General features: G+C 42.2%; 1 protein-coding gene across 3 annotated transcripts in view; it reads left to right on the forward strand.

The window, feature by feature from the left end:
• The window catches only part of LOC101332720 (recombining binding protein suppressor of hairless), a 230968-nt gene that overhangs the window by 104658 nt on the left and 103500 nt on the right, over positions 1 to 22810 (forward strand). Inside the window, exon 1 of one of the 3 annotated variants that reach the window (XM_033856905.2) lies at positions 9373 to 9535. The exons of 1 other annotated variant lie outside the window; for it this stretch is intronic. In XM_033856905.2, coding sequence (XP_033712796.1) covers positions 9516 to 9535 — 20 coding nt within the window. In that variant the 5' untranslated portion in view covers positions 9373 to 9515. Of the gene's footprint in view, positions 1 to 9372; positions 9536 to 22810 lie in introns of those variants that run through there. One more of the 3 variants, XM_033856906.2, reaches the window with a different exon arrangement.

Here is a 22810-nt window from a genome sequence, read left to right on the forward strand (position 1 = left end):
TTCTGAGGGTAGAATTTAAGCCAAGTGTTTTGAAAGCTGGGAGAAAGAAAAAAAAAAAAAAAAAGAAGCATGCATAAATTTCCAAATCTTCCCAAAGAACTTAAGTGGGAGGAGATTTGCAGTTAAGATCTTGAGAAATGTTTTTTCCACTAGTGGGATATTAGTAACACCTTAATACAATTTATTTTACCTTCCACAGAATGCTAATCATGATAGAATTCTGTTAAATAACCATTTAAGAGAAAAAAAGTTCATGTAAAACAATACCAGTTATAATATGTAACACGGAGTCTTCAAAAGTTCCTTTAAATAGAGTTTCTCTAATGCATTTTACAAATTAAGTACATCATTATGAGACTGAGATGAAACTTTTGTTTTTCCTATTACATTAAACTAAATCTGTACTCAATATTTATTGATAGCTTACTTAGAAATTATCTTATATATTTTTTCCTGCAGTAATTTCACAAGATTTCATTTTTAAACTCCCCTTGTTGACATGACAATTAAAATTTTTTTAATTAATTAAAATAAAAAATATTGACATACTGACATCATGGCTGTTTTAAAAGTGCCAATGTACAATTTTGACTATGATGTTCAAGGGGATTCTCCATTGTCTTTGATAGCTGTCCTTGACAGAGTTTGGTTTTTCACAAGATAGGAATTGTTTGATATCTTTCACTATTTGTCAGTGGTTGAATAGACTGGTTCCAAAGTTGATCTTCTTAGTTCTTAGTCTATTTTGGACAAGGATGCTAGCCACAAAGGTCATAACTGCAAGTTGATGCTTATCATTACACTATCTCTGACACAAAACAACACAGATGCAAAGGGTAACACCTTTCTGGTAGGCTTTCTCTGAAAAACTGATAAAGGTCATTTGCGCCCCAGGTTAATAGTAACATGGGGCAGAGGAGAAAATTTAGGGATCTTTGTCTGTTCTATTCATTTGCTATAAAACCATACTCAAATTTTTACAAATAAATGTGCCAACCAAAAATAAATACAATAAACTTATTTAAAGATAATTCTTGCCATTTAATTATCTGTGTCGTTATCTGATTTTTTTTTTTTTTTTTTTTTTTTTATGCGGTACACGGGCTTCTCACTGTCGTGGCCTCTCCCGTTGCGGAGCACAGGCTCCGGACGCACAGGCTCAGCGGCCATGGCTCACGGGCCCAGCCGCTCCGCGGCATGTGGGATCTTCCCAGACCAGGGCATGAACCCGTGTCCCCTGCATCGGCAGGCGGACTCTCAACCACTGCGCCACCAGGGAAGCCCTCGTTATCTGATTTGATCTGTGCAACAAATCTCTAAGGCAGGGAGTCCTAGTCCATCTAATAGAAAAGAAAACAGCATTGGCATGGGTGGTACAATTTCCTAAAGCAGCAGCGTTTACTGAGTACTTACTATGTACCCAGTTATTTCGTGTAATATCTCAAATAATTTTCAAAATGACCGTAAGCCATAGGTTTTACATTCCCCATTTGCACATGAGGAAATATTAGCTTGCCCAAAGTTAGCCAGCTGGCTAGTGGTGGATGTAGGACTCAATGGGAGAGCTGGTCCAATGCTTCTTCCTTTATACCCCAGCTGTTTTGTTAATTATGAGTGTTCAACATTGACCCTACACAGAACCAAAAACCACAATATATGATACATGACAAAGGGGAACGTTTAGAAAATCAAAACTCAAATGTATTCTTTTATAAACAGATAACTGGAATTTTACAACTCATACGCTGTTTTCATTGATTGCATAGATAGTGTTAACTGGCTTTATCTTGTTTATGGCATAGAAAGAACAAGATGTATCAATCACACATGGAAACATTTTCTTTCAATTACATGAGCAACAACTTTTGATAGATTATTCACCTTGTACACATTCTCACCAAAGGTACATTTGATTCCATTCGCATTCTACATCATTAGAGTAAATGGCGCATTCTTTTTCTTGTTTCACCTTTTTTAAAAAAATATATTTTATTGTTACGTTGCGTATGTTTTAAAATTTTTATTTTATTTTACTTATTTGGTTGTGCTGGGTCTTAGTTGCGGCAGGCGGGCTCCTTAGCTGCGGCTCCAGGGCTCCTTAGTTGCAGCTCACCAGCTGCTTGTTGCTGCATGTGGGCTCCTTAGTTGTGGCATGCGAACTCGTAGTTGTGGCATGTATGTGGGATCTAGTTCCCTGACCACTGATCAAACCCGGGCCCCCTGCATTGGGAGCTCAGAGTCTTAGCCACCGCACCACCAGGGAAGTCCCCTGTTTCACCTTCTTGAACTGCTGCACATGTTAAGCTTTGTTTTACTTGGACCTAAAAAAAAAAAGAAAGAAAAAAAAAAGAAAAGAAATCAAATTCCCAGGGCCAAAGAATCCTGTTTAAAATCAAACGCAATTGGAAAGCAAAGGGTGAATATTTATTTTTGTTTCTCAAGTTCTCCTAAAGCCCACTCTGTGACTTACTTTCAATGTTCTCTTTCTTTCTTTTAATCCTAGAATTAGAGCTTGTTTTCCTTATAGAATCACATAGTCTTTATGGAATCCTTCTTGACACTTTTTCAATCTTCTATACATTTTATTAATTTTAATTAACACACAGTAGAAAATGATAGGGATACTTTTATTAAAAAAGGAAGGTATTAGGATGAATGAAAACCATGAGTTAAGAGACTTCTGTGGAGTAAAAGGCTCCTAATTTCTAACGTGAGCTATCAGTAAGGTTTTCTTAGGCACACAACCACCTCACAATCTGATCACATCAAGCCCTGCTCTTGTCGGCCATCTACAGCAGGTTTCCTAACCTTTTTGGCCACGTGAATCTCTTAGAAATTAAATAATAATAATGATATTGCCATTTCTGAATGGGTATGATAAAGAAATGAATCAACATCAATCTGGATAAAATCATCACTATGTTTGGCTATTTTAACATTGATTGTTGAAGCATTAAAGACATTTTGACATGCTTTGCAAGAATTTTCACGGGATGAAGGCAACTTATGGATTTATTAAATAAAAATAATAATGATAAAAATGAACACTACTATAGCAATTATGTTACAGGTATCATTCTATGTGCTTTAGACAGAATAAACACGTTGAATCCTCATGACAACCCTATGAATTAGCTGCTATTTTCTCCATTGTATACGTGAGGAAACAGGCACTGACAGGTTAAATAACTGGTCTAAGGTCTTACAGCTGGAACCATGCAATGTGATGCTGGAACCCGTGTTCTCCATCATGGGGCTGCCTAGTATTCAATAAAATTTTCAATATTTTAGTGTGTCTCATTAATATGAGTTGGTGTAACTTAACTTTAGAATGAAAGCAATGTTGAAACATGCCGCTGTGTTTAAACCACCACAGCGAAATGTGATCCCATCACAAATGTGCTGATCTCACTGCCACTATCTGCTCCACATGTCTATTGGATATACACGTAGGGGCCTCCAAACTTATTCCTCTTAGTAGCTAAATATTTCCTTTATTGTTTTAACAAAGAAACTACACACCATTGGCCCCTTTAATGTGAAACTCCTGAAGAAAGAGTACACCAAACTCCTACAACAAAGATTCAAAGCTCGGTTCATGGACAATTTGCATCAGAATCCCTGACCAGCCTGCTAGAAAAGCCTATTCCTGGGATTCAGCCCAGATTTACTCATTTTAAGTCTTAGGAATTGGGCCCACCAACTTTTGAGGACCACCCTTCTACCAGGTCCTTCTTGTGACCCTGCCTATGCTGCCTACCCCCGCTTCTACATGCACCACCTGGAGTTCCCCTGAATACAAGATGCTGTTTCACACCTCAGAGCCTGAACATGCTGTTTCCTGTGCTTCTTATGCTTCCTCCTCTTATTGTCTTCTGAACTCCCACTCCACTAAGATTTAGTTCAAAAGTCATCTCTGCAAGGTTTCCCTGGGCCCATCAGGCAAGAGTTAGGTGCTTTTTCCACTGTACCCCAATGCCATTAAACTCATGCCTCTACCCTAGAATTATCCTGCAGCTGGTCTGTGTACTCTGCTGGCCGGGGGCAGGGGGGGCGGTCCCCTGAGGTCTCTGCACTACCTATCCTGTGTAAACTACCAAAGATCATGCCTGACATAGAGTAATAGGGACTCTGAACTTGCTGCTTGAATGGACTGAGTTCAGCGTTACCAAATGATTGGGGTGAAGTCCTGACAGTTCTGCAGTTCTTAATTCTATTGAGACGGTACATCAAGTACATGACTTCTATTAGAAAATAATTTTTTAGCAGGTGGGAAAAAGGGAACACTTTGGTCATTGTTTTCTTCTTGCACATTTATTCCTTTTCTTTTTTTCCCCCCTTTTAATTAAAATGTTTTAAATTTTGAACAGGCAGTACATGTGCTTGGTACAAAATTCAAAGGATCCAAGATAAGCCACCTCTTCACCTACATCCTCCAACAATTGAGTCCCTTACAGTGAACCAGTCACTGTTACAGTTTCTCCTGTGTACTTCCAGAACCCTTTTAGATACATATAGGCAAATAAGTATACATTTATCTATCACTATTTTGCACCTTTTTTTAAAAAAAAATATTTATTTATTTGGTTGCACCGGGTCTTAGTTGCAGCAGGCAGGGTCCTTAGTTGCAGCACGTGGGCTCCTTAGTTGTGGCTTGTGAACTCTTAGTTGTGGCATGCGAACTCTTAGTTGCAGCATGCATATGGGGTCTAGTTCCCTGACCAGGGATCGAACCCAGGCCCCCTGCATTGGGAGTGTGGAGTCTTATCCACTGCACCACCAGGGAAGTCCCTTGCACCTTGTTTTTTTAAACTTTGTGATCCTTCCACATAAGCACATAAAAAGCAGCCTCTGCTTATTAACAGATGCATACTATTCAATTCTATGAATATATCAGGGTGGTTTTCTTTTTTTAATTTAATTAAATTAATTAATTTATTTTTGGCTGCATTGGGTCTTCATTGCTGTGCAAGGGCTTTTCTGTAGTTGTGGTGAGCGGGGGCAACTCTTCGTTGTGGTGCACGTGCTTCTCACTGTGGTGGGTTCTCTTGTTGCAGAGCACAGGCTGTAGGTGCGTGGGCTTCAGCAGTTGTAACATGTGGGCTCAGTAGTTGTGGCTCACGGGCTCTAGAGCGCAGGCTCGGTAGTTGTGGTGCACAGGCTTAGTTGCTCCGCGGCATGTGGGATCTTCCTGGACCAGGGCTCAAACCCGTGTCCCCTGCATTGGCAGAAGGATTCTTAACCACTGTGCCACCAGGGAAGCCTGGTGGTTTTCTTTTAATAAGACATCTCTTCATCGACATTTAGGTTGTTATCAGTATTCTCTACTATCAATAATGCTACAATATATGTACAGGTTGTTTCACACACTATGAGTTTATTTGTAGGATAGATGTCTAGAAACGGAATTGTAGGATTAACAGGTAGTGGTAAGTTTTATCACAATGGTTTTCATAAAGATTATACACGTTTTCACTCCATTAGCAACACATGAGAATACCTGTTTCTTTATATTCTGCCAATAGTGTTTTGTTTCCTGAGGTTCTAGGATGGAGAGTAAAGGAAACCCTTCAAGTTAAGTATAGGTTCATCTACTGGTCTAACTCAGGAGTAAGAATATTTTTTGCAAAAAGTCAACACAGGTGTTTGCTTTGTAGGCTCATTTCTCCTCTCCAGGCAAGCTGGCATTGGGATATTCATTACTGGTCTAACCTCGGTATTGTTCTGAACCCTAGAAGGCTTAGTGAGTCTTCAGAATCATTTCTACTCTGTTCTAGAAGTGGAAGACATCCCATTCATTCTACAAATACTTACTGAGCGTATATCCTGCACCAGGCATTGTTCTGGTGGCTGAGGCGTGAACAATGAACAAAATAGAAGTCCCTGCCCTCATTAAGATTGCATTATAATGGGGGGAGGCAGAGAGTAAACACAATACACAGATATGATATATGGTATGTTAGTTTACGATAAGTGCCGTGGGAAAAATGAAGGAGGGAGCAGGGGGTATGAGGAGTTACTTTCGTGAAGGGTGGTCAGGGAAGGCCTTGCTGAGAAGGTGACATTTAAGCAAAGACCTGAAAGCAGTGAAGGAAGGATCTTTAAGGCATCTGGGGGAAAGAGCAAAGGTAGGAGTTGAGGGGGTGCCTGGTATGTCCTAGGAATAGCAAGGAAGGCTGCTGCTTAGGGCTCAGTGAGCAAGGGGAAGAGGTGAGATCAAGGAGTTCAGGAGGTCTGGGCGGCAGGCCTCATAGGAAAACCACTGGAGCGTTCTAGAGGGTTACTCTGAATGCTCTACTGAGAACAGACTGAGGGAAGGCAATAATGGATGAAGGCAGAATGAGTTAGGAGACTTCCTGAAAACCAGGTGAGAAATGAGATGGGTTAGCCTGGGCTGGTTGCCATGGAGGTGTGGATGTGTTTGGACTGTGGGTCAATTTTGATGGTGGACCCAGCAAGATTTTGTTAGATTGGATGTTGGATGTGAGACAGAAAGGAGGTGAGAATGATTCCAAGGTTCTTGGCTTAAATAAGTGGAAGAATGGAATTATTTACTGGGATGGGGAAAGAACGCAGGTAGAGCAGGTATTAGGGTGAAGGTGAGTTGTGATTTGACTTGTGGTTACCATGGCTCTCTGTGGCTGGGGCTCTCAGATGGTCATGGTTCCAGATGCAATTAATGGCCTAGACAAGGCCATGACTGAAATACCTTCTTGGCATGAAGGCTCAAAGGAATGTGTGCCCATGGGCATCATTCTCCTCCTGGTGCTAGCCTATTCCAAATCAGCCTTGCAGTGAGATACTGCATTAAATGTTCTTGCATCTTCTTTTTGTGAAATACTTAATCAAAGGGATATGCAAATGCACGCGCACACACACACAACTAACCTTGGAAACAACTAAAAAACTTGATTTCTTGTCCACTACATAACTAGCAGAACATGAACCCTTATTAAAGGACTCACTGTTCTCCGAAAATAAAAAACTCAATTCAACTCTACATTTGTGGGTCTACGATGTCATCAAGACACCAGTTCCTAGACAATGCCAGGCTAGGCTGGTTACAGAAACCACACCAAGGCAATCTGAAATGTGCCTGGTTGAAGAATGCAAACCGGAATTCACTGGACAGATAAATAAACCAAGAAGAAATGCACTTAAAACAGCTGTCACTAAAGCATCTGATGAAACAATACCTAAAATTTGGAATGAATATTTCAACGAACACATAAAAAGGTGAAGGAAAGCAAAACCAGTATTTTAAGTTAAATTAGGGGAAAGGAAAAAAAAAACAAAAAAACCCCGCAGAAACTGATATATACGGATTACTTCAAAAGGCTAAAAAGAGATTAAGGGGGAGAAATTAAAAAAATGTGTCCGAGTGGGAGGCGGAATCTATTCAAGTCTACAACGCAAGAGCGCACAGAGCACAATTTTTTCCCTACCCAACTCTTGAGACCAGCGGGTACCTCAGAAAGAAAACAACCATTCGCTAGAAGAGAGTAGCTAAGGGGATCCAAACTTGTCTTAAAGCAAGTAAAGTGGTGGCCAGACTGGGTGACTCAGAGGCATGACTCAAACCCGACACTGGGGGCCGTCAGCTCCCGGAGGCCGGGGGCGCGGCGTCAAAAACATTTTAGGAAAGTACCAGGCGCGTGGAGGGCGACAGGAAACCTCCCCGGGGACCGGCCTGGGGCTCCTCCTGCCCTAGAGTCTGACCTCTTACCATCCACACCAGGAGGAGTTTCTAATCTCCAGGCTTCCCCTTCTTCTTTCAGAAGCTGCCTCTCCACCACCCCCATTTTCCTTCCACAAAGCGTCACGCAGCGTGTGTGTGCGAGACGTCGGGCCCCTCCCAGCAGCCCTCCGCCCCCCGCCCCGCGCTCCCAGCCACGCGCACCCCTCCAGCCCGCCCCCGCGCCTCCTCCAAGAGCCGCTCCCTTCCCACTCCGCCCGCGCCCGCCGCCCGGGCACGCGCGGCACGAACAGCGCCGGGAGCTGCTGTAGACAAACACCTGTCCCTCCTGGGCTCCGCGAGATTTGGAGCGAAAGCATAGGCAACAGTGGGAGGGTTCTCGCGAGGTTTAAGAAATTTCCCACGGCCCGTGTTGTGTCTGAATCGAGTAGTGGAAGGCGGTGGGAAGGAGGTGTAGCGTGAGACTGGGCTGCCCGCATTGGGCACATGCGCAGTGCCGCTCGCTCGTGCCGCGCCAATCCTGCAGCGCCTTCAGCAGGTTTCGGGCTCTGGATTCCAGTTCTCCGGGTTTTGGGACTCCCTGCGGGAGGCAGTGCTGGATCTGGGAATCTCTAGGAATTGAAAGGGCAAGGGTGGGGGGAAGAAAGTGGTGCTGCAGGTAGGGAGGAAGAGGTAGGGCTCGGGTCCTGCACCTTTCTAGTAAGTGCCCAGACGGGCCAAGTTTGCTCGGGGGCTTCCAGGTTTAGATTGTCTGAGATGCACTTCGGGCAACGAGCAGCGTCCTCGACTGTGCCAGGCCCACGGGAGGACCTTGTCAGTCTGTCCCCGTATACATCTGGGTTCACACAAGTCTGGGGGCTGCGATGAGGTCCTAGGGAGATTTACACGACAGGCAGCTCTCTGCCCAAGCAAAACCTTTGGCTTGAGTGCGGGGTGGGGGAGTGGTGGCTTTCAATTACAACGCAGTTTTCACTTATGGAGAAAGCTTCGCGGTGCTCTGGCGTGTGTATGCGAAGTGGACACAGTAGGGGTGTCTTTGCCAGAGGCCTTGGCCTGACCTCATTTCACACCCAAGGAGAAGAAAGCTAAGGCTCTAATAGAGCTCAACTGCAAAAGTTGTTCATTTACAGAGTTCTGGAGGGTCGGACCACGATGTAATGTTGTCTGTCTCTCTGTTAGCAAGGGGGTCGAATGAACTAAGATAGTTCTTGGTATGTCACTCGTCCGAACTCCAGGCATCTTTGTAGCTCCAGCACCTAACGCTGACATTACCGTAATGGAGGCGTCCAATGAACGTTTGAATGAATGAAAAGGGCTGGGAACTAGAGTGAGCGGGAAGCCACTTGGAAAACACCCATCTGAGGAGGTGTTTCATCTAGGCCTGTGAAACGCGGCAGATTTTCCCAGGACCCCTCCGCTCTTCCCCTCGGCTCCGCCTCCTGACCCCTCCATTCTCCGTCCCCGTTGTAATCCCCTCCGGTTTTCCTCAGTCTCCACGTACGTCCCTCAGGGCGCGTCCCAAAACCCGGATAACCGGAGCGCTCCCCATGTACCAGATGGAGGGCTCGCCCGCGGAGGAGCCGCCTGCGCATGCTCCATCTCTTGGGTAGGTTTCCAGGGAAGGCAGTGAGCTGCATCCCTTACTCCGCTGGCGGCGCGAGGCGTCTGGCTCTTCGCGGCTGCTGCGAGGGAAAAGGGAGCGCGGGGGCTGGGTGGAATCGAGGAGTGAGGAAAAAGGGAAGGGGCGGGGGAGAGGGACCAGGGAAGGCGTCAGGGGGAATCTCGCGAGGGTTGGAGTTTTGGCGAGAGTTTGTGGAAGATGGCGCCTGTTGTGACAGGGTAAGTCTGGGGGAATCGGAGCGCTGGGAACCGGGAAAGTTGCGGGCGTCTCGCAGCCCGCGGCTGGTGGCGGGTTCGAGGGCCGCGGCACGCTTGGCGTCCGGGGGCCGCGGGGGCGGTGTAGCGTGCGCCGAGCGCCGCGGCGGCGTGTGGCCGTGCGCTGCCCGCTCTGCGCTGCTGTGGCTCGGGCTCCGGCGCGTGAGGGCGGGTGGCGACGGCGGCGAGGCCGGTGGGTGCGGGCGTGAGTGCGGCCCGGAGCGCGGGGCCCGCGGGCTCCGTGCCCGCAGCGCGCCTTCCGCGCTGCCGCTCGCTGGCCCTGCCTCCCGGCCCCGCGCAGCTTTGTTCCTTGAGGCCGTCGTCGCCTTCTCGCCGGGCGGGTGCCCCCGGCCCCGGGCGCTTTGTCTCTCCCCGCTGCCCCCCGCGACTCTCTACCCCCGGCCCTTTGTTTCGCCGCCTTGGGCGCTTTGTCCGACCCGTCGCGCCCCGCATCCCTTCTTCATCTCCTCCCCTCAGCTGTCCTTCCTCCCGTGCCCCTTTGTTGTGCCCCTCTCTATTCGGTAGCTCAGTGACCTGCCACAGCCCAGGTACCACATTTCTGTTTTTCTTCTAATTTTTCTCCCATTATTTCTCTCTTGCGTTTCCGTCTCACCTTTCTGCTTGGCCCTTGATCACCCCCGGAGGCTTTGTCTCCCCCGTTCAGTGGTTTATTCGTTTGGTACCCCCTTCACCTCCCATCATCGGTTGGTTTATCCACTATCCACGGTGTTTGTCGGCTGAACTGTCCCAGCCCCGGGGACTCCATCTGGTGCTCCTAAGTACAGACACCCTAGGGTTTGTTGTTGTTTTTGTGCGTCTGAAAGATGCGTGGGGATACTTGGTTTCCTCCTCAGCGCTCTTCCTCTCCGCACCCTTTTCTCTCGGGATTGCGTGCACACCTCCCCACCACCCCTTTCTCTCGGGATTACAGTGTCTCCAGTTTTCTTCGCGGTCTCTTTGGGCCCCTGGTTGTTTTGCTTGGCAACAGTAGCCCTGGAAAAAGGTCTCTTGGTTATTCGCCCCCCCCCCCCCACCCCAGTACCCGCCCTCCTGCCCCTTGGTTTCTGATGGCCTAGGCCAAGGGCAGCTGTCGTAGCTTCGCATCTGGGTTACCTGAGGGTGTTGTAGAGACGAAAGGTGTTTTTTTTCTGTTGGCGTGCGAGAATAGTTTAAATTGTTACGTTGGATATTCATTTGGTACGTGCATAGCAGTTGAGTATTTGGTGTTAAAAAACTTGTGAATGTTGGTTTGGGGTGGAGAATTTCAGCATTTTCAAGAGTTCAGTTATTTTACCAGTAACTGCTGCTTTGCAAGGAAAAAGGGAGGGCATCCTGCTTGGAAATTTGATATAAATATTTTACTTTTTCTTAATTTTTAGATAGTTTACAGTTACGTGCTTTTGCTCTGTAGATTTATGACAGCTCTTCTGCCCCATCTTCGAAGTTGAAACGAGGAAAAAGCACTTAAGAGTGCAGTTTGGGTTGATGACTACTGCTTCTGGAATCTTTGTGGAATGCATTAATCAAATGCAATTAAAAGACATTTAAGTAATAGTCTTTAAGTAAGGTAAAGGCACTTCTAGTGTTAAAGGAGCTTTAATTTGTTCAGAGTGCTTATTGTTATGGAAATGTTAAAAGCTTCGAGTTTGGTGTGGGAGTTGGGGGACGGTGGTATGGTGCGTTTAAATGGCCTGGATATTCTGGTGCTGGAATGAGAGGTATTAGATTTACCAGTATTACTAGGCTGAGTAGACTGTTCAGGAGGTACACCCCCGCCCCAACTAGCTGATCACTACTTTTAGAAGATACATAACGTTATCCATAAAATCACTTGGAGTGTCATTTCATTTGTAAACCACATGAAGTGCTACTAGTAGAGGATATACAAATGTGAGGAATGTTGGTGGAGAAGAAAGCATTTTTTTGTAAGGCTGTGATTAGAATTAGTATGAATTAGTTTGACTTTTACTTAATGGAAAATCATCTTTCATGATTGATATGTGAGGCTTCTGTGAAAATTTGCAGTCTGGGTTCCATGAGTGGATTCCACCTATAATCATTTGTCTGCCTTACTTGTTCCTAGGGCATAATCATTCTTTTTGAAGGTGAAATCTTGAGCACACACTGTTGTTTCTGACTGTAAGCAAATACCTTGTAATAATGGAAGGTATTTTGCTCTGATGTGTGCAGATAAGAATGATCACACAAACCTCATAAAAGCAACTTTTAAAAATCAAGTTGTGTTTTTTTGTTTATAAATCGTGTAAGACCTTTACTTCATGACCAAATAAAACTACCTTTATTAAATCATATTAAATAGCAGCATATTTAGAAACATACAGCATTAGTTGTAATTGGGAAACTTTCATTTTGAGTATTGACTATTAAAGCTTTAAATGTATTGTCCATGCGTGTTGCAGATGGATCTGCAGAGGGTATACTTTCAGGAAAAAATATAAGAGGCTTACTTGGGGTATTTTGACTCCTGTTCTAATATATGCTTCTTAAATAGGTTTGTTTAAAACTTACCTATTCTATACCCACAGATTTCTATCAGTGTCTTAAGTGGCTAAGATAAAACACGTTTTGGGGGTGGGAGGGAAGCTACTCTTGCCAGATGTAATTCATTAAATAATCTTTGGCTCTCTGGATGGATAAAGTATTAGGGAAAAAAATGGTGTGTTTGAAAGTTCTTACAAATCTTTAGTATTCGGTCATTTAAAAAAAATATATTTAAAAAACCCAGGACTTGGCTTTAAAACATTATTCACATTTTGTTTCCTCCTAATACTAAATTTCATGTTATTTCAACTAGGGGCAGTATTTTCTCATGGATTGGCTAAAAGTTGTTATTTTTGGCATCTGGCTTTGTGATTATTTCCAAGTTACTCTACTTCCCCTGGGCCAATTTCCTAACTATGTAGTAAAATGGGAATTGTAGTAACTTGCCACATCTGCACAGGATTGCTGTGCCTTAGGATTTGCACAGAGCATCCTTGGATGAAAGGTGTGGTTAAAAAATCTAGGAATTGTTACTGAATTAAGCCAATGTGAAGTAGGTTATATTTTATAGGAAATCAAGTAGGAGGTTATGAACTAAGTTCTTGGCAAATCACAGTGGTGATAGTGGGATGAAAAATCTCCAAATATGTATTATAGTTAGGGTAATAAAATTGGTACTGTTTTTAAGAGGGAGAGGGATAAGTAAAACACATTACAGGGTGGGGGGTGTGTGTGTGTGTGTGTGTGTGTTTGTGTTGTGTAAGAGAGTGAAGATCTGTCAAACTCAAATATAATAACACATTTTAAAATTGTGGGATGCCTTTCCTCTGTTGATTTGTTTTCTGCATGTGGTACTCTTTTGTTTTAAATGGTAGCACAAAATGTTTTCACTAGACTCTAGGCCAAGTCTGTTAATAGTAGTGATTAATTTTCAATATACCTTATATTTTTTAATGCTTTGTCATTTACTCTCAATATTTTCTAACAACCAGTACCATAATTTCAGACTTGACCTTTGGCCTAGAAAAGTGTTTCGCATTTGGGAGATACTCTGTAGATATTTATTGAAAAAACAAAACCAGTTGCTTCTCTATTCCTGGTAGATTATGTCATGTCCCAATAGTTCCCCAAGCCAGGTTTTCTCTCTCACACTAACTCTTTATGTTTAATCACTAAGAACTGATAATTTTCCGTCCTGAAAAACTCTTGAATCTGTCTCCTTCATCCTCACTGCCACAATTCATGCTCTCATCGTTTCTCACCTGGATTGCTACAGACATTGGCAGCTTCCTCTTTCTGCTTCTAGACTCACCCCCTTTGTCCAACTTCCACATAGTCGTTCTAAAGAGCAAATCCGATCACTTCACTCCTTATTTTAAAAACCTTTCAATGGCTCCCCCTAGCAGCCTTCATTAAGAGAGGCAGTGGAGTGGAGAGTTTATGAGCTCACTTTTAGGATTTAATCTGAACTGGGTTCCAGTTCTGTCTCTGCCACTTAAAACCTCTATAAGATTGACAAACGATCTAACCTCTCCTTGCCTCCTCCATCAGTTGCAAGGTAATTATTCTTAGCTCAGTGGTTCTCTGTGAGGATTAAATGCAAGAGAGCATTTGAGGATGCCTGGCATATAGCAAGTGCTCAAAAAATGTTAGCTAGCACGGCATATAGGGTCCTGTATAACTATTTCATTTACCTTTTCTCCAGCTGAACTGTTTTGCCTTTCTCTCCCTTCATATTCAGTTCTCCAGCCATATTCAAGAACTTGGAGTTCCTTGTATGGGCTCCACAGTTTAATGTATCCCTGTGCTTGAAAAGTGCTGGTGTTAGGTAGGTTATTATTCAAGATTTTGGTCTGAGGATATTCTACCCTGATCCACCAGGCTGGGTTCAGTACCCCTCCTGTGTGTTCTTAAAGGACTGGGTATAATTCACTTGGAAGTGTCATACTGAATTGTAATTGTCTGTCATACCCAAAGGCTGTTGGTCACTTGATGACAGATAACGTTAAAAAAAAATTATATATTCTTAGAAGAGTGTCTAGAACATGATGGGGACTCAGTAAAAAGTTTTTTGAACAAAGGACTCAGAGAACTTTGAAACCATGATGCAACATGGTTCGTGTAAGCAGAATTTGATGTGTACAGGGAATATATTGATTCTGTAGGGTATTTAATTGCTGAAGTACCCAAAGGAATTGATATTTTCAGTCAAAGACAGTCTTATAGCCCCTGACAACATTGTAGTAAAATTCTTAGGCAAAAGTTCCTTTGGATTTTTAGAAAGTAGTGTATTTGTACAAACTGACAAGCTTAAATATTTTGTTTTTTTGTATGGTTGACTATTCAGTGTTTTTCAAAAGGTTTCATTATTTTTAAGGGTTTTAAGTACTTCTTAGATGCATAGGGACATGCATTAAACCTTAAGACACTGTAGGCTGCTTTTTTGGGGGGATCCACACGATTGAACCAAATAAGTTTATAATCTTCAGGAAGGCTCAGGTTTTGTGGACAGATTACTTATAGATAATTTCTTTAAGCTTCAGTTTCTACCTCTATAAAATAAGTAATGATAATTTTGTTGTGTTTATCTGCTGGATACATTGTGACTATCAAGTAAGGTAAAATGTGTGTCAAAACAATGGATGTGTAAGTGATTTGTAAATAGTAAAGCACTGTATACAAATACTTCAATTTTAATAATCAGTTTCTTTTGGTAACCTTTCACAGGCAGGATTCAAGATGAACTTTCTTATATTGCAACCTGTGGTTTGTGGCTCATGTCTTAGGAAGGCAGCAGTGTATTTGGTGCAGAGGACTGCAGCCCTTTGAATGTATGCCTTGGCATTTTGAGCAGACATATTTGATACATTACTGCTTGACCACACATGTTGTCATTGAGTCGCCCCCAACTTTTTGGGGTCTGCTTCTTCCTGCTCTCTTCTCTGCTTGGACAGCTATAATGATGTAGGAATGTTGAATGCCCAGCTGCTACCATCTCTCAGGACACCTTGCCCATAGTTCTGGATGCCCGTTAGGCCTGGTACAACATCAAGATGTCACTTATGTCTCATCAGGCCTGATTCTGCTTCAGGGAGTGAAATGATATCCTAATGGTGTGAAAAGGGTAATGCATTTCCTGAACACAACTTACTACTGGGGAAAAAGCAAGCATTGGAGGCACTCTGGCTTGGTTTGTATAATTGGTAGTAATTACTTATCTGTATAAATATTTGTGTAGGTTTGTTGTGTTGAGACAATGAAGAGTGATAAGCATGACAGCTTTTCAGTCACATTGGTAAGTTCATGGCAGTTTTGGGAATATTTAAATTTACAAAAACGAAAAGAAAGAAACCACTGCATCTTGGGTATCCTAAGTTGCCTTGCAATGAAAATGCCTTGCAATGAAAAAGCCTTGCAATGAAAATGCTGTGCTGATTGGATGTAAGATGGAATACACTAGAAAATCAAGTTGACCCTTTTTAATTCCCCTCCCATGCTTTCTTTTCTATATTCAGTATTTTAATTAATTAATGAATTGTGGCTGTGCCAGGTCTTAGTTGCGGCAGGCTGGATCTGTAGTTGCGGCGTGCGGACTCTTATTTGTGGCATGCATGCGGGATCTAGTTCCCTGACCAGGGATCGAACCCTGGCCCCCTGCATTGGGAGCGTGGAATCCTATCCACTGGACCACCAGGGAAGTCCCATCTATATTCCATATTTTTAATTTGGCCTTAGAACTAACATTTTTTGTGCACTTGTTAATTAGATGATAGAGTTGTAAATGAATAAGAATAGTTTCTCATAAACAGTTTATATAACTAGGAAAAATGTTCATCACTTTATGAAACCCTGTTATTTTTTACTAGTGTTGTAAAGATTGTGTTATATAACTGCAGTATCAGTTGCCTTATAAAATAGAGAATCAGTGTTATATATTTTTTCTTTAAACAACTTCTTTTGGAACAGTGGTATTCCGTTTTTGGAAAACTGCAGATCCACTAAGATCTTGCTTTTTTATCCAGAATACTTTTTTTTTTGGCCGTGCCACACGGCTTCAAGGATCTTAGTTCCTCGGCCAGGGATCAAACCCGGACCCCAGCAGTGAAAGCGCCGAGTCCTAGCAACTGGACTGCCAGGGAATTCCTTTTTTTTTTTTTTTAATTGGAACTTATTTTTTAGAGCAGTTTTAGTTTCACAGCAAAATTGAGGGGACGGTACAGATATTTCCTGTGTACTCCTTGCCCCCCCACAAATAGCCTCCTGTATTACCAACATCCCCCAACAGAGTGGTACATTTGTTATAACTGATGAACTTACACTGACACATTATTATCTCCCCAGGTCCATAGTTTACGTTAGGGTTCACTCTTGGTGTGCATTCTGTGGGTTTGGACAAATGTATAACGTATCTACAAATGTATGTGCCGTTGTAGTATCAAACAGTAGCTTCATTGCCCTAGAAAATCCTCTGTGCTCTGCCTGTCCATTGCTCTCTCCTGCCTTATCCCATCCTGCAACCACTGAATTTTTTATTGTCACCATTGTTTCCAGCATACTTTTTCAAATCATTTAACTTTCGGTTTGAGTATGAGGAACTTTTTCATGGAAAAAATTATGTAGTTCTGTACAGAGCTCCTGATCCATACACCAAGTGGAAGAGGTAGAAATATTGAGATCCCCAGACATGAAGGAATGGTTAAGGGAAATGAAGAGTATAACCATGCTTTAGTGGTTCTTTATAATTGTTTTAATAATGTATGTATTAAAGTTATTGAGCACTTAATAGGTATAAGACCGCTGTATAAAACCTTTTAAAGATGGCTAAAAAATGGTCCAGTGAAGCTCATGATTTAGTGGAAAGTACACAGATAATAAGGGAGATTATGTGTTTAACAGATGTATAATGTTGATGGGAACATGGGTGCAAATGATTATCTTTTAATTCGAGAGGAGAGGTCATAGGGAGTGGTAGAAAATAAAGCTAGAAAAGTGGTTGGGGCCTCTTAGAGGACCTTGAGTGCTAAGCCAAGGATTTGAATATCAAACAGGCATGGGGGGGGCACTGACCGAGTTTTGAAGAGGTGAGGCTGGGTGTAGATACAGTTGACACTTGAATAACACAGGTGTGGGGGGGGGGTGGGTTGGGGCGAATAGCTTGTAGTAGGACCTTCAGGTACCTGAGGTTCCTCTGTACCCATGGTTCTCCATCCTCAGATTCAATGAGCCTGAGTCACGTGGTACTTAGTATTCATTACTGAAAAAAATCTTCATGTAAGTGGACCAGTGCTGCTCGAGGGTCAATTGTAGTGTAAAATAGATTGGAGTTGATGGAGAACATAAGAGAAATATATATGAGCAAAGTCTGATTTTGGAAAGCCTAGGAATGGAAGGAACAAAGCAACACTTTTGGGGGCAGGGTGGTAATAGGGAGCTTTGGAATCGATGCAGTAGATAAAATCTGTGGCTGTGAGCATGTCACTTAATCTAAGTCTTGCCCTTGTCTAAAAAGTGGGAGAAAATAATACTTCATGGTATCAATATGAGGATTAAATGAGATACAGGATATAAAATGCCTAACTCAGTTCTGGGAGTAGTAGGTTCTCAAAAAATAGGTTCTCCTCTTCCCCCTTTCTGGAATAGAATTTAAAGGATATTAGATGGGGGTGGGGAGAAGCATGGAAGAGAAGGTGGGACCGGGTGGGGGGACACTGAACGATTGAAACCTGGGTGATGAAGTATTTACAGGTGGGAAAGTCTGAGTGAGATGAACAGGTGTAAGAGAACCTACCTAACAGTGTTTGTTTCTTTTAAATAAATACTGAATATTTTTGCATGCTTCTGATATAACATTTAACGTTTTTCTGCAGTTGTGTAAATATACTTGTATTATCTTTTTTTTTTCTTCTGTCTATATCCATTTATCTAATCTATCAGCGAGCTTTGTAAAGACTGGGCCAATATTTTACTTTTGTTGCATGATTGTGGAGCAACTGCTATTGGCCAGTTTGTACTTGCTGGATGAACATGGCTTGAATGGATTTAATAAAATACAATACTTGCCACTAGGTGGCACTTAGTCTAAGTGATAAAGCTGAAATTCAGCATAGATTGGCTTTTGTATGTAGAGCCCACTGATAAACTGACCCCCTGGATTATTGTTTAGCTTTCTGCCAGTTCTGGACTATACTTTTTGAAGTGGGATATGAAACATACAGCAAATAGAAACCTCAGAGTATTGAAAAACAGAAAAGTGTAATGGCATTAGAATATGTCCTGTAAAAAGGAGCTGAAGTGAAGCTTAGTTAAAATTCACATCACAGTGATTAAATTACCCATCTCTGAGTGTATTTAAAGTGAAGCCTGGTGCCTAGATTTTAGGCCTTGTTTTTTCTTAAGACTTTGTGGATTGCTTTAAAGGAGAAGATTGGGAATTTGTTTGTTCCTGGATTTAATGAAAGATGATGATGAAGTGTGGTCTGTAGGGATACTGGACACGGTTCTGTATTCTCTTATTTATATTCTGGTGTACTGTGCTCTCCCTGTTGTGGAGTAACAAACATACCATAGAAAGAAACTACATCCTGTGTGACAAATGTTACAGGTTGTTAAATCCGTTAGATTCAGGAAACTTCAGACCTGGAAAAGACCTTGTTAATCATATGTTCTAAAGTAACCACTCATTTAAACGTAGGCAGAGACAGAGTAAATAATTTACAATTAGTTAATGGCTGAGACACATTCAGTGCCTGAGCTGAGACTTGTTCTGTTTTTTTTTTTTTTTTTTTTTTGCTGTACGCTGCCCTCCCACTGTTGTGGCCTCTCCCGTTGCGGAGCACAGCCTCCGGACGCGCAGGCTCAGCGGCCATGGCTCACGGGCCCAGCTGCTCCGCTTCATGTGGGATCTTCCCGGACCAGGGCACGAACCCGTGTCCCCTGCATCGGCAGGCGGACTCTCATCCACTGCGCCACCAGGGAAGCCCCTGGTTTGTTTTTTAAGGGGAGAGATTTATGCTGGGCTTTCACTCTTTTGTATTTATACCGCTAAGCTGCCTTTTAATGTTACATGCACTTTGTTGTTTAAAATACTTTCTTCCCCCTATTTTTGTGGGCTTAGATCAAGAATACAAATTTCTCAGCCCCAAACCCGGGAGTACTGCTGCCAGTGTTGCTTAATAAGAGGTCAGCTCTGAGCCTGCCTGTTCTTTCTTCCTTTGCTGTTTTCCTGTTCTTGATGCTGCTTGCCTTCTTTATCTTGTACTGTACTTGTGACTGACCAGGGTGGCCACACACTTGTTCTCACTGCACACCTCCTCACCCAGTCTGCTTTAGTTGCCCCTGTGCAAGAACTGCCTGGGTTCACTTACCCCTGGTTCACTCCAGTCTCTGCTTCTTGCCTCCTTAGCTTCTTAGTTTTGCCACCTGCACTAAATTGCAGCTGGCTATTTCCAAGAAAATGGACAGGAGGGGAGATTGAGAAAAAAGAAGACTTATATAGGGAAGGAGGCCACAACTTGAAATCATATACTGAAAGATGGGCTTGTTTATGAACCTTATGATTTTCATAGAGTGATTTTTTAGTGTATTTATGTCAAAACAATATGATACTCTTGACTATGGAATTCATTAAATCTGTTGTGTCTGTCATCTGTGCTTATCCAAATGTCAAGGAAGTGAATTGAAACCATTTCAGCATTCCAAAGATAGTAGTGGTAGTTTTGGTTTGGTACTCTACTTACAGCTTACAGTAATGAGTGTCATTATTTGATTAAATGGATTGTACTGAATTAGTGGGGGTTGTTGCTTCACTGTTGTAATGTTAAAAAAACAAACCTGGAGAGCCATAGCTTTCAAAGATGATTTCATAATTATTGGTAACAAGTATTTTTCATTCTGGCCTTCCCCTATGCTATCGTGTCATAGGTACATTTTAATACAGAATTTAGTGGCATGTTATTCATTTAATCCTAGTTTCTTAGCTGTAAGTCCTGGAAGTTGTCAGTTGGTACATTAAATATCGTTTAAATTACATTACAATTTAAGTTCACATGGTAGCTTAGGTGTGCAGTTGATTTATTTTTTCATTGTATTTTACCTTGTTTCTAAAATTATTTCAGGGAAGTGACTATCGAGTGGAAGTTTTCCTTAAGGGCTAGGTAGTGTCATCTGTAAACACTCATCTTGATTATTTTTCTTGTTGGAAAAATGTTTGTTATAAGAAACTCAAAAGTTATTTAAATATGTCATGTAAAGTGAGCCACTGTAGTCTTCCACCAGGGAATTAACTACTGTTATCAATTTGGGAGCATATTCTTCAACTTTTTTTGTTTTAAATGGAAATGCTAACACTCTATTTTATTGATATATTAAAAGATGTCAGTAGTTTAGCAAACAGAATATTTAAGGGGATTAGGGAACTGACATTTTGTTGAATATCTACTGAGTCCTCAACTACATTGTGAAGGGAGATAGTATCTCCATTTTATAGGTGTCCGAGGGTCAGGGATTTAGTGATTTAACCCAAGTTCACACAGCTTCCCTTCTGCCTTTGTCATTGCACTACCATGTACTCAGAGAGCTTATGTTTATCTCTCCACCTAAATGTTAATCATTTGAAAGCTTCCAAGCTCTCTACTAGGTGGCAAGACAGTCCCAGACATAGGTAAGCCTAACACAAGGCTTTAAGGAAAAGGAGATTATTATATTCTTCTCTATTACATTACTTAAAAAATAAATATATATTCTTGACTAGTGTTTGAACTCAGAAGGTTCTCTGAAGTAGCATCGTTTATCTTTAAGTAAAATTTTGTATCATTTAAAAAATAATCTTGTCAGGTACTCCTGGGTTGATGTTAAATCAGTTAATCCTCTTTCTCCTATTTGTGTTTTTAGTTTTTATCTATGTCTTATTCCTTTTCTTCCTAAAGACCAATTTTCAGGTCATTTAATTATTTTGTATACACATTGTTTGGCTTTGGACAAGTTACCTAATTGTGTTGTAACTTAAGTTTCTCCATTTGTAAAGTGGGGAGCATATGTCAGAATTCTTGTGAGGATCAAATGTATGTATGCAAGGGGCTGCCAGACTAGGCTGTTCTGTAACAGTTGCTTACTGTTGATTTCCTTTCTTATTTCTCATTCAAGCCAGGGCCAGATCTTTTCTTTACCACTTATCTTTTTTGTTAAATGTTAAAATCTGGTTTTTCATCCCAGGCCATCAATAAATAACCCTTCAACTGGATCCCAAAACCTTGTTTAATTTTTCTGCCTCCTTTGTTTTTATTGACCATGGTGTCTTTATTCATGACTAATAAGACACTATCTTTATCTCTTGGACATTCCATCTTTTCTACCTATTCCTCCTCTAGTCTTAAATATTGTGGTCTGCAATCTTTGTCTTGCTCTTTTTGTCTTATCTATTCTTTGACTTGATATGTGTATCATCACCTCAGATGTTTAGATACATATTTCTAAAACTACTACTGGTTGTTTTGTAGGCCCACCAAACTTGTTTTATCCAAAGCAACATGTTTTTTTCACCGAATAGACCTGTTATACCATCTTATAAAATAGGCTTGATATCTGTTATTAATGCCATTTTTTATCCAGCAGGTAAAAATGAACTTCCGTATTTTCCTCATTTCCTCCTGCTCTTGTATTTTCTTATTTTGTTGATGACCAAATCATTCCCTTTCTGCTTCCAGATTACTTGTCTCATATTCTGGGCTCTCCTCTCCTTGTTCACTGCCATTGCTTTATTCTCCAGGTCAGCTTCATCTCCTGGTTGGACCACTGTCATAGCCTTGTCAGTTCCTTCTTCAGTCTGTGGCAGTTGGTGGTTTGCTAGTGTACAGTTGTTAGTATTTAGAGGTTTGGGGTTACTTGGCAACCTAATTTTGTTGTAAATGGTGTCCATAGATTTTGATTTTGTTGTCTAGGTGCTCTTTTATGTGGAGAGATTGAAAACCTGCCGCTGCCACCACCATCCTAAAATCCTGTCTTGAGTTTTTTAAAAAGTAATTTAGACAAATACATGTTACTTGTAAACTGAAATTAGTATAGAGTGAATAAGACAGTTCCTCTTCACACTTAAATCCCAACCCCCAGAGATAATGCACTGCTTACAGTGGGGTGAGTATACTTCCAAACTTTAGGGCAAACTCTCTACTTGTGCCCTAGATCCCTTCCCTTCTCAGCTACTCTAGGACATTGGTTAGCCCTCTAGCCTTTCCTCTGGTCTCAATTTTTACCTTTCTAGTGAAGCATTCTTTTCTTTTTTTTAATGAATTTATTGATTTTTTATTTTTAGCTGCGTTGGGTCTTCACTGCTGTGCACAGACTTTCTCTAGTTGCGGCGAGCGGGGGCTACTCTTCGTTGTGGTGCGCGGGCTTCTCATTGCGGTGGCTTCTCTTGTTGCAGAGCATGGGCTCTAGGTGCACGGGCTTCAGTAGTTGTGGCTCGCGGGCTCTAGAGCGCAGGCTCAGTAGTTGTGGCGCACGGGCTTAGTTGCTCGGAGGCATGTGGGATCTTCCTGGACCAGCGCTCGAACCCGTGTCCCCTGCATTGGCAGGCGGATTCTTAACCACTGCTGCCACCAGGGAAGCCCTAGTGAAACATTCTTGACAATACAAACATGCTGTTATTTCTTCTCTGGATTCAGCCCTCGCCTCTAGTTCCTATTTCTCTATTCCTCTTTGCAACAAACTTCGTATGAAGAGTTCTTTCTATCTCCAGTTACT

Source organism: Tursiops truncatus, chromosome 5, assembly GCF_011762595.2.
Source record: "Tursiops truncatus isolate mTurTru1 chromosome 5, mTurTru1.mat.Y, whole genome shotgun sequence".
Taxonomy (NCBI): Eukaryota; Metazoa; Chordata; class Mammalia; order Artiodactyla; family Delphinidae; genus Tursiops; species Tursiops truncatus.